Raw genomic sequence first — 15,298 nt, 5'->3', positions numbered from 1 at the left:
GGTTCAAGATACAGAGTGTGAAAACATGAGTTGAATGGTAAGAAGTGCGGGGGGGATGCTAATGAGGAAGGATTTAATGAGGGAAATGTGTATAAAGAATTTTGTGTGCATGCATGTTACATTGGATTTAACAAAAGCCTTAGACAAGGATGAAACCACCAGGAGTTGCCTTTATTGTGCCCTGGGTGTTTGAAGGAAAATGATCAATTACTTAGAAGCTTAAATTGAAACAACAGCATGAATACAAAGCAGGAGTCAACCATTAACTAAAACACTGAAACTATTAGGTCTATATTAGGAATACATTTTCCAAAACAAACTCTTAAGCCTTTATAGGGACTCACAGAAATACTCTGAAATCCAAAATTTCAACCTTAGTGTGTTATTGGAGGACACAAGTGGACTTTATTACTTTTGTGAATTTTTTTCCACATTTTTTATTGTCATGTAGAAAATCCAGGTCAATAAAGTTACCAAATTTGGTTCTTTGCCCATAAAAAAAATTATATATACAGGGTTATTCAAAAAAGAAAGAACCGATTTCATCACGCAATATTTTAATAAGGAAAAGCAACAGAAAACTCCAGCCAAGTCACAAGTATTCTACTTACAATCAACTTGTATTTCCTGTCTTACAAGTGTCGAATATGGCCACCACCTACAGCATGGGCAAAAATCAATGCAATAAGAGAATTTCTCCCAGACGCTTATCAGCATATCACAATCCACTGAGTTGATCGCTGCTGCTATTCGATGTTAAGGTCATCGAGGCAGCCATACAAAACTTAGAAAACTATTCTTTCAAATGGTCACTAGTCGCTTTTCCATTGACCCTCAAATGCACAAATATAACTTGCGCATAAAAATTAACCTAATGGAAAAATAACAATTTCGCTAAAAGTCTCATTTTCGATTAAAAGTTTTTGCGCTGGCAAGAGGTGGTTTTTCAGGCGTAGCACAAATGGTATATCACGCAAACCTGCAATGGAAAGACTTTTTTTCGCAATTAGAGTCAGCTGAATTAAAAATTGGATGCTGACGTACGTTACAACAAGCGAAGAAGAAGAAACATGGTATGTGTGGACACACCTGGAAACCCAGTAATTTTTAAAATTTTGTACGAGATAGAGGGGTAATATATAATAATAATGAATATATCTGTAAATCACATCATATATATGTTCGTCGACATGTTTATGTTTATGAATGACTTCTCGTGTCATCTCTCAATAATAAATAAATAAATCATCACATTTGTGATTTAAATGGAAAAACTGACATTACGCACTTCTGTTTTTTTCAACATTTCCGTAAATATCAGTAAAGTTTTGCGCAGATGTCCAATGGAACAAACGACTACTGACTCATTCCATGACGATGCTTGAGAACTGAAGTGATGCATCATGAAATTAGTTCATTATTTTTGAATAACCCTGTATATCCATGAAGTATATATAAAAATACAAGAAAAACATGTGAGAACGAAAGGATCACGTATTTTAGAACATCAGACCAACATTAGTGCTGATCCAGACACCTGTCAACATCCAACATTATCCCTTTGAACATCATTCCTTACATTAGTACCATTACTTCATGGTACTGAACAAAGCAGGTTCACTCACTGTTCATGCAGAGGTGGACCTTACAGACCCTGTAGACCACATTAGACCTGAGATTGTTGCCTCAATATTCTCACTACAACTGTTGCTGTCAATTGTCTTGTAATGTGTGCAGAAATTACCAAAAATAGTCACTTGCCCGTCAAGGGTTAAACCTTACATGCTCTTTGATTGTTCCCCCGAGTTCTGACAGACTTTGGAAAAACAGCATTTTCCCTACCATGCACCATGGTCACAGAATAATCTTCAAAAAACTGTCAAACTACATACACTCATTTCTGTTAATAATTTTAAAAGTACCATGGAGAATGCAGTGAAGGAGGAATGTCACTGTTTTTCTTGATGCCGTTATGGTTGAATAGTTGTTGTGTTTTATTGTTCATTGTGTATCTTGTATGTGCTTTATGTTGTTTGGACTTTGTATGGCTGCTACCTTGGCCAGGTCTCAAGATTCCAAATCTTAATGGATTTCCTCGTTCAATAAAGGTAAATTAAAAAAAAAAAAAAATCAGGCCATGTAGTAGGGCACCGAACCTGAGGGGACAGAGCTTTTTCTATTGCTGCCCCAACCCTTTGGAACTCCTTCCCACCTACTACCCGACTCTGCTCCGACCTCAACACCTTCAAATCCCTTTTAAAGACTCACTTATTAAAGATTGCTTTTAATGTTTAACTGTTTTATATTCATATACCTGCCTTCTGCACCTGCTTTTACCTGTTTTTAATGTGTTTGGTTTCGGGTTTTTATCTGCTTTATGTAAAGTGTCTTTGAGTTCCATGAAAAGCACTATACAGATACAATGTATTATTATTACGAGAGATGACTGAAAAGTTTTGAGCCTAACATGGAAAGGATTAAGATATGAAGACAAATTTGGTCCACGAAATCTTTCACATATCTTAATCCTATCCACTAAATTTCTTGGTCATAGCGATCTTTTTCTCTGCTTTACAGGTCCCTGAACTTTCTGTATCAAGTGTTTCCTGAAAAATGGACAAACTTGAGTATGGGGCTGTCATCAAGTACGCGTACAACCTTTGCCTTCTTTGGGGTTGGTGGCGTGGGATGTTTTCCATTGTTTGACTGCTCCTTGGTTTCAGGCTGATAGTGATGGACCCAAGTCTCATCCATAGTCACAAATCAGCCCCATACTCAAGTTTGTCCATTTGTCAGGAAACACTTGATACAGAAAGTTCGGGGACCTGTAAAGCTGGGAAAAAGATCGCTATGACCAAGAAATTAGTGGATAGGATTAAGATATGTGAGAGATTTCGTGGACCAAATTTGGTCTTCATATCTTAATCCTTTCCATGTAGGCTCAAAACTTTCAGTCGCCCCTCGTAATAATAACACATTTTATTTGTATAGCGCTTTTCATGGAACTCAAAGACACTTTACATAAAGCAGATAAAAACCAACACATTGAAAACAGGTAAAAGCAGGTGCAGAAGGCAGATATATGAATATAAAACAGTTAAACATTAAAAGCAATCTTTAATAAGTGAGTCTTTAAAAGGGATTTGAAGGTGTTGAGTTGGAGCAGTGTCAGATAGTAGGTGGGAGGGAGTTCCAAAGGGTTGGGGCAGCAATAGAAAAGCTCTGTCCCCTCAGGTTCGGTGCCCAACTACATGGCCTGATTTTTTTTTTTTTTTTTTTTTTTTTTTTTTAATTTACCTTTACCTTTAATTTACCACTTGATACAGAAAGCTCAGGACCTGTAAAACAGGGGAAAAGATTGCTATGACCAAGAAATTTAGTGGATAGGATTAAGATATGTGAAAGATTCATGGACCAAATTTGGTCTTCATATCTTAATCCTTTCCATGCTAGGCTCAAAACTTTTCAGTTGCCCCTCGTATTTATTATTATTATTATTAGTTATTATTATTATTATTATTGTTGTTGTTGTTGTTGTTATTATTATAGATTTGTTTTAAACCATATGTGATATGAAAAAGTAGGCAAATGCACATAGAAGTATTCACAAAAACACCCTGATTGTGCAGAAAAGGCTTGAAAATCATATGCACTAAGTCTGAGCAAACCTGAGTTCATGCAAGTGCATCCTCCATCTTTGTCTAATTTACCTCATTGACACTTTAATTATGCTTAGTACACATATATAATTCATTTCAAATGGTGACATTATTTCCAGACCGTTCCTGCCCTAGGTATCCATATCATAACGATTCTCTTTGCCAGTGCCACACAGCCTTCTTCCACACACACACACTTGACGATGCACTTGCTCTGGTCCTCTCCGAACCCTCCTTCCCACGACCCGCCCACCAATCTCGGGACTGGAGTCACGTGTTTCACCGCCTAGTCTCTCTCTCCCTCTCTCTCTCTCTCTCTTCTGTGCGAGCCGACACAACCACAATCAAACTCACCCAGCACCCGGTGGTGAAGACAGAGAAGGAAGATGAGAAGAGAAGATACGTTAACAGACTGAAAGCTCCATACGACGTATGGACGTTTCAGTGAAAAAAACAGGATTTGCGCTCAGCTGATCCGAAATGCACCCTCGGTTGCGCACACAGAAGGATACGGCAAAGCGTCAGAACAGGACGGGAGATGAGATTCCCAGTGTTTCAGAGACCCTCTGCCTGTGATCTGAAACAGTCCGCCTGGGAGACGCGGAGCCTGGAAGGTGGACTGGACCCGGTGCGCACAGCTCCCAGCCGCTCCATCTCAACTGCGGATTGAAGATTATTATCATTTTATTTTTGTCTTATATCATCTGGAGATCTTAACCATGAGGGTGATTTCTGCAAACTTGTTAGCACTGCTGTTCATGTGCGCAATCGCAAGTGTTTTCTACGTGTGGAGCGCACTGGAGAGCCGTTTGGAGCGACACAAAAGGAGGGTGTCTGGACCGGGAGTAGGGTCCGTACGCGCCACGGACCTCTCCGCCAAAACTTTCCGTGCGTTGCTTGCTGTCCCGGCGGCACAAAAATCTCACTCGGGGGGTAGTAGGATAGAATCTCACAACCTCACAGATCAAGTTGCCACCGCAGGAAGTCGCGATTATCATGAGAATGGATACAACAAGAGGTCAACGCGCAGGGAGGGCCCGGTCAACTTGGTGGAGGATGGGATATTTTGGAGTGAATGGTTGGAGGAGCTTCTCCCTGTGGGCTTCACGGAGGAATATGCAAAGGCTTGGAGAGACAAAGCCAGGAGACACCGGGTAGTGAAGCTGGAACCTGGATGCGGCAGGATATCCAATCAGCTGGCCACTTTTGCGGATGGAACCAAAGCGTGCGTGCGTTATGGGATAAACGCGGATCAGGTGCAAGGGGAAACTTTGACTTATTACCTTGCGACTTTACTGGGTATAACAAACCTCCCTCCTCTGATACTTTCCCAGCTGAATACTGACAGTGAGCAATGGGAAAGCGTTAGGACTCGAGTGGAGGGTTTACAGTGGAGTGACCGTGCCGTGGTTTCTCTAACCGAATGGGTGTCCAACCTGACCGGGGTGGTCACACCTGCGCCCCTGAGGCAGGAGAGCAGCGGGTTGCATCCAGTGCTGCAGGATCTGCAGAATAAAACGACTCTAGAACTGCTTGAGCTGATGCAATGGACCGATTTGATCATATTTGACTACCTGACTGCAAACTTTGACAGACTTGTTAGTAATCTGTTCAGCCTGCAGTGGGATCCGCGCGTAATGGAGAGGGACACCAACAACCTCCTGAAAACCCCCCGTGGTGACCTGGTGTTTATAGACAACGAAGCCGGACTCGTGCACGGGTTCCGGGTGTTAAATATGTGGGAGAAATATCACAATACGGTGCTGGAGTCTGTATGTGTTAGGAAAAGGACCACGCAGCGGGTGGCGGAGCTGCACAGGCGCAGAGACTCCAGGAGAAGGTTACTGGAGCTCTACAGAGACAGCGAGCCTTTGTCTTTCCAACTAGGATTTCTCTCCGATGAACACGCTGCTGTTCTCCAGGACAGGATAGACAGATTATACAAACACATCTTGCATTGCAGAGGAAAGTACAGCCAGCTGTGAACGTTCAGCACGCACAGGTGATGGATTTGTTTTCTGCACAGTATGAGCTCTGCACCTGTGCTAAACTGATGCGCATTACACAAACTGTCTTCAATATCCAGCTGAACTACCTCTTGTGAATAGCATAGTTGCCTACTTTATACATAATGAAATTTGACACATGTTTATAAGCTCTCTCTCTCTGAGATTTTCACTGTATGCCTCACATGGAGGAATGATTAAGGCCACACTCTCCAAAACAGAGGTACCAGCTTGTACTTAAAAGGGGACAAATGCTTGTTGCTGGGGGTGTACCTTTTTGAGAGACATTTCTGTACCCTTTCGAAATGGTCCATTTTTGTACCTTAAGTACTTTACATAGAAAGAAAACTCTCATATAGTTGATAATGTCATGATGTTTAAAGCAAGCTACGACATCAAGACATGGAGGTGTGAATGAAAACTTGATAAAACAGAGATTATGGCAATAATCAGAGGTTCTAATAAGACAAATAAATTATTAGGCTATATCATTGAGCTAATTGGGCTATTAAATTAAAACACAAATTATTATTAACCCTTTCATGCATGAATTATGAGAACCTTAGTCAAGATTTTTTCTTGAGTGTTTTATCCTCCTTAGGCATGAAAAAAAAACAAACAATGCAATTGACTTTTTTTTTCATGGAGTTACAAAAATGTCCACTCAGCTACACCATGGATTTAATTTTTGAAGCAAAGAAACATGTATTGAAAACCCAATATCAGAAAGGGATATTAAAACATATTTAATGCTGCTCATCTTGATGTTTTCTCACATTTTAACATATTTTAATACTAGTTATTTCTCACTTCATAGAGAAAAAAAAACCCTTTGTATTACAAAAAAAACCCTTTTAATTACAGTCTAATAACAATTAGCAACTGATTTACACTAAACATGTTAGTGCAGATCAGGTTTATCAAGAACAGCAAAGTTACAGTAATGGTCTGAATGTCAGTGTATTATTATGAGATGGTGCATAAGTGTCCACTGTGTTGGCTGATACGGAACTAAAACAACAAAACCCATAAATATACAAGAGAACAGCTGGAGAATAACTGTCCACTGTAGTGACCACTATGCATGAAAGGGTTAAATATAACATAGAGTAATTACAGTATGATATAATAAATAATGCACTAAGCCTAATCTTTTAACTATAATTAGGCCTACTGTTAAATTATCCTAGCCTATAGCCTATTCTCATGGTCTACACACATTTTTTAATGCTGCAGGGTACCTTATAGTACAAATTTGTACTTTACATAACTTTGGACCCTTTTCATAGTCTAAAGGTGCAATTCTGGCCTCCTAAAGACCAATATTGTACTTTTGAGAGAACATTCTTTAAAAAATGCACTTATAGGTACATAAATGTTCTGATCTCGTATCTCTGTTTTTGAGAGTGCAGTTTATCTAGTCTTATTCCACTCCACTGATGCTCACCTGATGTATGAATAAGAACAAAATGTAAAGAGCAGGTTTATACTGTATTTGCGACTATAGGGTTTCATAATACAGCCCTTCACATGTGTGTTGGTCTTGCCTTGTGCTCAGTAATCTTAATGATGAATTCCTAAGCCTTAATATAATTTGTCCCTTGAATACTGTTTTTTTTTTTGTTTTGTTTTTTTCTGTCCACATCTGGCTGGCTTTATAGAAATTGTTTGCACACTCAACTGTCATAGCTAGCACCTGCACTCTTGTAAGTATGATTGGTTTGCATATTCAGCCTTAAAGTCACAGATGTATGTAACATATTCATTGTACATGTTGTAAGTATGTTGTAAATACTGACTGTTTTGACAATTGATGCTCCACTAATTTAATGTGCGTTGGAACATTCCAATTCTCTTGTCATTTTTTTGATAAATACACTGTAATTTAAGATAACCGTTGTCAGATCGTGTGTTTTGCATGCAGTTTGTACTTAATTGCCTTATTAGAGTGCATCAAATATTTACCGTAGCGTGTGTGTGAGGCGCAGGGGGTTTTCGAAGCCTGTATTTGCCCATTACAGTGTTCTCATTGTGCTGGAGAAATATCTCATACTGGCACACTGTTCCCCAGGAGCCATTCTGTCAGCCACAGGCAGGCTACAACAGGAATCTCTGATCCCTCTCATAATCCCAGCCAGGATGATGAACTAAAGGAGACAACTGACATCATTTGACATCCAGCGAAAAGGGTTTTACTGTTCCCTAACTGAATCAAAACTTCATCATTTAGAGAGTCAGGAGACAGATTGCAAATCGGTCTACATCTCCACAGACACACAAATAGTATACCTTCAGCCAAGACTGGATAGCTTATTAGTTCAGCATGTTGAGTTGAAAGGTACGAAGGCTCCCATTGCGGGACCATGAGCGTGTCGAGAGTCTAAGCTCGCAATTAGTTAGAGCTTTGTCCCTAGAGGAGAGCTTTGTTTAAAGTTTTCTGAAGTTGAAGTTGGAACTGTATCTTACTTCAGAGTATAAAGTCTATGTAGCTCATATGTAATGCCTGTAGGCCAAATGTATTAGTCTGACCTGTAGGCTTTCATTTCATATCAGCCTATAAGCATCCTTTCCTTATTAGTTCCGCCAACAGCATAGGTCTGTGTCCAATTTCTGGTTTTAGATTTACAAGAACATCAGAAAAATGTCAGCGATACGTTTTGGTTACCTAATTCTTTTCAGCCGTGTACCCCATTTTTCATCCTATACCTTTCCTTTAGAACTTTTATTGATGGCCAACTCCAGGGCACACTACTACGGACAAATGCAACTCGTTTCTGCCTTTGTTTCACTATATGCATGGCTTACACTGTGCATGTCACTGCTTTGTGTTTTTCCGTTGCTAGGTTAGTTTAACTGGCAGAGATGAAGCCAAGCTTTAAACTGTTTTACCTAAAGGCTTTTCCAGACTAACTGCCTGCTACAGCGCTAACAGGGACTTGGGGATCAATATGTGCACTGATGTTGTATAGGGGAAAGCAGGTCATGTTAATGTGCTTGTTGCTGGGTCTGTGTGAGCATGTGCGAGTCGGGGGTTGCGAGGATTGCACTGCAGCTGGGCATCATGCTCTAAGCATGTCTGTTAATGGCAAACACGGCAGAGAGATTTACGACAGGCTGCCTGCAGACACCAGGGATTAAACACAAAGCTGAACGGAGGTCTGCATGTCTAAACCAGACTTGCAAACCTTCTTCCTTTCCTGCCACGCACAATTTCCCCCTTTCCGTATTTCTTTTCCCTTCCTCCTGTGCATCTGTCTTTACTGCTGCTATCAGTGTCAACTTCATTTGTTAACTAAATGGGAAATGAAACTTTCATTTTCGTAATTAGTTTTTTCGTAGATTCCATGACACTAGAAGAACATTTTTTTTTTTTTTTACCAGGGACCTCGCCAGCTGTAATCACACTAATGGTGGATATCAAAGAGGTTGCTGAATCACCCTTTTAAACTGTTCACATATGTTCCACCCTCACTCTTCCTGCCTGCCTTAATTCACATCCTCCCCCACCCACTTTTTTTTTTTCACCCACAGGCAGAGAAAATCTTCATGCACATAAATTTATGATATGGTCTAATGACTGCAACTTGTCCTGTCTCATGGCACCAGCACAGCAGGTTATTATTTCGTAATTGCCATTAGTTATATCCATAAAAATGCCAGCGTTCTGTGGTTCTCTCCAGATGTGCTTGTTTGTGTTTCAATAGGTTGAATCGCTGAGACGTCCCACAGCCAGGGGCCCACAGCAGGTCCAAGCACAGATCCCAGGTACTCGTCTCCCTTTGTGTGCATTGCAAACATTCCAGAGGAGCCGAGGGAGGATCATCTCCATGGACACACAAATGCACGCAGACGCTTCCCAGGCAGGAAATCTCACAAGTTTAAGAAGACCCAGCTGTGTACATAAACTATCGTCAATGCTGGAGATTTGAACTGGAAAGCCTATTTTACGCAATAAAAAATAATTCTAAAGAAGACATCTTGAGAGTAACTTTAACAGTGTGTTATCTCAAACCTTAAGTTATGCAGACTATCATTCAATATATCAACATCAGTTCTCCCTAATCTGTTTTCTATCGGTTAGTAACATATTAGGACTCTAAACAGATGTAATATATCATTAAGGAAGCAAAAGTAATGTGTTATCTTGTATAAATATGAGATGGGGTTGGGATTTAATAAGTTTTCTTCTTCCCACTCCTTTTTGAGCAGTACATATTGAATTTATTTTGTTATTACTAGTGTACATGACATTTGCTATTTTGTCTTGACTGTCTTATTTATTGATGTATTTGCTCGGATATTAGTTCCTTGTACACAAAAAAATGTGAAATTTTTTCTTCTGCTCAAAACAAATAAATGAATGAATGAATGAAACCAGGTAAGAATAAATCAATCCCTTAAAGTATGAAATGTTGCTTAAAGAAATGAAATCATTTGTTTCCCAGACACCAGGTGACTGACTTAGTGTCCCCCCCTCCCAGCAGACGGACCATGTGTGTGAGTGGACGGACATAACTGACATTCTTTCATGAATACAAAGTGCAGGAACTTCCTGCGCATGACTGAAAGATTTCATTATGAAACACAGCACATACTATGGGGGGAGTCACTTAGTCACAGCTGAGTGGATATGGGTTATGAAGGGTAAACCGGGTGTGCAGGGCTAACACTGGAGGGGCTTTGGCAGTGTAAAGACAGGACATGCAGGCTTATGGTGCGCCTGGAGGCTGGCACAAAGCCTTGCTTTGTCCAAGCCATGGTTGCAAGCATAAGGTCAGGACCTTTGGGCATTTTTTTTCAGGACAGAAAAGACTGTAATGAGTACCAGAGACAGACAAGAAGAACACTTCACATTCCTTGGCTAATAAGGGGAAGAAGAAACAGTGTTAAATGTAATGACCTCTTTGCTTTGCTTTCCAGTTGATATGTGTACATCAAAATCTGTAAGTTTTGCCCCTATCTTTTACATAGTATGACATTTACATTTACATTTATGCATTTGGCAGACGCTTTTTTCCAAAGCGACTTAAAGGGGGAAACCAATCAAATCAGTCAATCAATCAAATTTTATTTATATAGTACCAGATCACAACAAAAGTTATCTCATGACACTTTATATAGAGAGCTGGTCAAAACCAGACTGAGCCAATTTACAGAAACCCAACCGAATCCTCCAGGAGCAAACACTTGTGACTGGTGACAGTGGAGAGGAAAAACTTCCTCTAACAGCAGAAACCTCAAGCAGAACCAGACTCCTGGAAGATGGCCGTCTGCCTTGACCATATGACACTAATAAAGCTATTTTAAAGGGGTCATATTTTGCTAAACCCACTTTTATTCATTTTTAGTACATCTATTTGTGTATTTGGACCCTAATAGTTCATTCATTCATTTTCTGAACCCGCTTCATCCTCTATAGGGTCACGGGGGTCACTGGCGCCTACCCCAGCTACTTATGGGCGGGGTACACCCTGGACATGTCGCCAATTCATCGCAGAGCTGTCTTATAGTTCAAAAAGTTTGAATTTGAACCCTCCAGGCGCTGCAAAGCTATCTTTGTATTCATTCTGGGAAAATCAAGTGGATTTCTATGACTCGTTTTAATTCCTGCTTAAATTGTTACGTTTATAACTAGTTACATCACGACATTTGCACATATAAGGTCAAGACTTCCGACGAACATCTCTCCGAATATGCCATAATTGTTTGTCAGCAGCAGCAGTTGTAGTCTATACTGAAAATATGTCCAAACTCCAAGTCGATTACCTAAGATGTTCAGTTGTTGGTTGAACAGGACAGAGCAGCACAGCCAACAACCTGGAGGGGGGTGGGGTGTGAAGTGGCTCATGTGCATTTAAAGGGCCAGCGCTCAAAACCACCTTTCTTGTGTCATTACTCAGAAATAGGGTTGAAGAATGAAGAATTCAGACTCAAGCATTGCATTTACAGTTTATGTAGACCACAGGGAAATGTTTTAGCATGCATAATTCCATTTAAAAAAGCAATAACAGTCAAACTTTTAAGTGCGCTATAACCATTCACAGTTCATTAAAGAAGTAGTAAAGTCAAGTAAATGCAGTGGAAACATCAAGAATGACACCTAACTGGGTTCATTTCTACCATGTGGAAGTCGGAGAAGTGCTCCTGCCAGTGATAAATGACAGCGAATAGGAATAAAAAGTGAGAGACAGAGAAAGAGGACTCACATTATGGTGGATGAATAGACTAAGTGCATCAGAAGGCTACAAATGTTTGTCTCTGTGTGCGTGAAATCATATAGAAATCTACTACAATGGCCTCGTTTGAGAACAAGAGATTTCTCTAACTCTGATGTCAATGTCGTTAGCCAGTAAGCCTGCATCCTTGAGTGGGAATTGGTTTTTGCAAGGCTCCGTAACAGTAAATCATACACAGGGGAAAAGCCTAATATATGTACCCAGCTGTTGTCCACTCTTGCAGAGCTGCCACGCTTGCAGATTATTGAAAAAAATGAAATCCCACTTGTCTCTTTTCCATCACAGAAGGCCATTTCTCTCATTGTGATAGTGTTTTTCACTCTGTCTCAACTGCTGATGAGTCAAATATTTGATATATCCTCATGTATGTTGACTAGAAAATTGCGGGTAACACAGGCAGCCAATGTAATGTACACATCTTTTATTATATTACCTCATTACACTACTTTATATTCTCATTTGGAACCACAGCATACATCGCGATTTGCATATAATCCATATTAAACTGTTTTGAGACAAGAACTGTTTAACCTCAATTTGGATTGCCTCTATTTTTCCCTAATACGATTTGCTTCATGGCAGTCGTAGCATACATAAAAATAAATCCTGATTAATTTCACCACTTAATTCCATCCTATTTGTTATGCTTTATCCCTCAAGCTGTGTCTTCAAAATTTTAAACCATGACCTGAAGAAAGTCCTTGAACTTGTACTTCAGTGTAGTATATGTCAAAATATAACAGGTAAAATGTACATGATGGGATGCTATAAGTGAATAATGGTAAAATGTTGACCTCAATGAACCAGCAGGATATTTAGATTGAACAATTTACAAAGGATGTTTATAAAAGAAAAAAGCCAATTTCCCATCCAACCATGACCGTCTTAAAATCCAGTTATGTTCATTTAAACTGAGATTACCCATGCATCACATTAGTTCCCTTGTAGGGACCTTGTTGTGTTAAAATGTTATGCCTTGGTTTTCTGTTCCTTACTTTAAATGAAATGTCGCACAATATTTGATTGACATGCTTGATGGGTTTTGATATTCCGGCGGGGTGATGCCTGTTGATGCATCCGTGCAGTCAAGGGGACCTGTTTCAAGTACGCTGTGTTTCACTCATTTACATCTGGGTTCATCTCTATGTAAATGTGAATTAGTATGCTTATGGAAATGACTGAATTAATGTTTGGGGGTTTTTTTCAGTCTTTGCTGGAAAGAATAACTGATCACATTCATGCTGAGATAATCTATCATTTTGCTGTTGAATGCCTTCTTTCTCATGGCCACCTGCACCTAGCTGCCACTAAGGCCATAATTAAGATATTTCTATGCTAATGTCGAAAGGAGAGGTCATTCAGTCCCGGTGCCACACAAAGAGTTGACTGGTCCAAATTAGACGGCTGGACATGGGGTTTTGTCTGCTTAACAAGGATAAGAGGCTGAGTCTGTGATTGTACAAAAGGATATGCTAATGGTACACCATTTAGAAGAACAAACTTTTATGTCTGACACATCTTTTGTATTTACACTCTAATTTTGCATTTATCAGTGCGTATAGTAAAAGGTTTTGGGTTCTTTTTGTTTTTTCCCAGCGTGCTATGACTGTGTCAGAGGACTTTTGTCCTTTCCATGCCTGAAGTACAGAGAGAATCGATACACAGAAGGGCAAGAGGACATGCGGTACTTGATGACAAAATACCTACAACATGCTGAAACAGCACATTCCTTCCTTCTAGCTGACCACTTGCTCTGTGAATGTTAGTGTTGGCTGGAGGCAGTACCCTATCAGAGACCTGCGTGTGGTTACTCGCAGTAGTCGCTTTGAATTATAGCACCCATTGGCTGTGCCAGTGCGCCATAATTTGGTCATTTCTATGTAAATTGCGCTTTGTGCCTCCATAGTAGGCTGTTGTACCTCACAAATGATCCGGCTTGCCTCTTTCCATAATGGTATACTGTTACACTGAAATGATTAAAGCTAATGGTGAGAAAATGTCATGACAGTCAATCAGTTAAGCAGATAGGTCAACAGGAGTGTAGACAGAAGAGGAGGATGCTCTGACACGCAGTGATGAAGACAGGCATAAGAGACAGGCAGTCGTTTTGGGTTACATCCAGGTGCTGGCCTCTTTCTTCAGAAGGGGAAGAAGCGAAAAGCTCACAAGAGACAAACATTAGGAGGTTTATGACTGGCTCTGCAGTATCATTGTCATTTGAAAAAGATTGGACATGCTTTACTGAAGGTGAAATGGGACTATACTGAAGGATATAGAGGAATGCACCAACGTGTAAAAATATTTTCAAAAGTTTATGTAGTTTCACGGAGGGCACGTAAGGATTTTAATTTGGGTACAAATCTTGGCAGCAATTTTGAGTCTGATGATCTCAGCTCAGCCAGTGAACGACTATTATCCCCTATGTCCTTGGTGACAACGTAATCTGATGCCACTACCGCCTTAAATTATTCTTTTGAAAAAAAAAAAAAAATCCAATTTCCTCCCTCTTGTATGTGGACAAGTTGTCCCGAAAGGTTTGAATGTAAGAGGTTTTGACAATAAACTTTAATCTTAACGATAACACTTTCGCCAACTATGAAATATATGTCGTCCTTCTCTTGGATAAAGTATGTTGCCTTGATTCTAAATTAGTATTAGATTTTCGCCAGAACATGTAGTGTGATGATGAAATACTGCCCACCACTGCAGAAGCCTGACTTGAATTTCTTTAACAAATATACAGTAAATAGCAGTGTTTGTGAGTGGGAGGCGGAATGTTGTTTGATGCTCTTACTGCGAGGAATGACTGGCAGCTCTGTTAAGTGGCAGTTCCCCAGGAAAAGCATCAGTCGGTGCAGTGATTCTGACATTGGAGCCACAGCTGAAAATTACAGTTCAAGTGTCACCATAAATATGCAACTGGTTTGATGGGATTTTATTAGGATGAACAAATAGATGGACATTAATGCCTATATGTCCTTGAGGTATGAGAAGCCGTATACACACTTTAAATAATTGTAAAGTAGGTGTTTATTAAAATTCATTTAATTTCCAAAATGTAATAGGATTTATTGCAAACATCATTTTATTGTTGTCACCAAGGTTATAATAGTTTTGGATTTTTCATTATAGTTTAGTTTTTAGTTTTGACTTTTTTTTCTCTAATTCAGTTAGTTTTAATTAGTTTTTACAGCAGGTTTGCTAGTTTTTGTTGTTTTCATTTTTTTCTAAATGCTTAGTTTTAGTATTCATTTTAGTTTTGTTGTATCTTTTATCTTCTTTGCTGTCAAATTCAAATAAATCCCAGACAGGACTCTGCTGCTTTCTCCCAACTTTAGTCTCCATGTTTCCAGGTAGAGTGGGGATGAGAAGATGACTCTAAACCACAAGTGACGAG

At 39.7% G+C, this 15,298-nt stretch overlaps 1 protein-coding gene across 1 annotated transcript; it reads left to right on the top strand.

The window, feature by feature from the left end:
• Positions 1-4,036: 4,036 nt before the first annotated feature.
• On the top strand, positions 4,037-5,866 carry LOC115420932 (four-jointed box protein 1-like). Its single transcript, XM_030136560.1, has one exon. It carries the CDS (start codon positions 4,379-4,381, stop codon positions 5,642-5,644), a length of 1,266 nt encoding a protein of 421 aa, XP_029992420.1. The 5' UTR covers positions 4,037-4,378; the 3' UTR covers positions 5,645-5,866.
• Positions 5,867-15,298: the final 9,432 nt, after the last annotated feature.

Source organism: Sphaeramia orbicularis, chromosome 6 (assembly GCF_902148855.1).
Source record: "Sphaeramia orbicularis chromosome 6, fSphaOr1.1, whole genome shotgun sequence".
Classification (NCBI taxonomy): domain Eukaryota; kingdom Metazoa; phylum Chordata; class Actinopteri; order Kurtiformes; family Apogonidae; genus Sphaeramia; species Sphaeramia orbicularis.
Note: the sequence above shows the minus strand (reverse complement) of the source record. Positions and strands in the feature narration are given on the sequence as shown.

Excerpts from the sequence above, each read along its gene's own strand:
- LOC115420932 (XM_030136560.1), top strand. The coding sequence starts at position 4,379 with ATGAGGGTGATTTCTGCAAACTTGTTAGCACTGCTGTTCATGTGCGCA.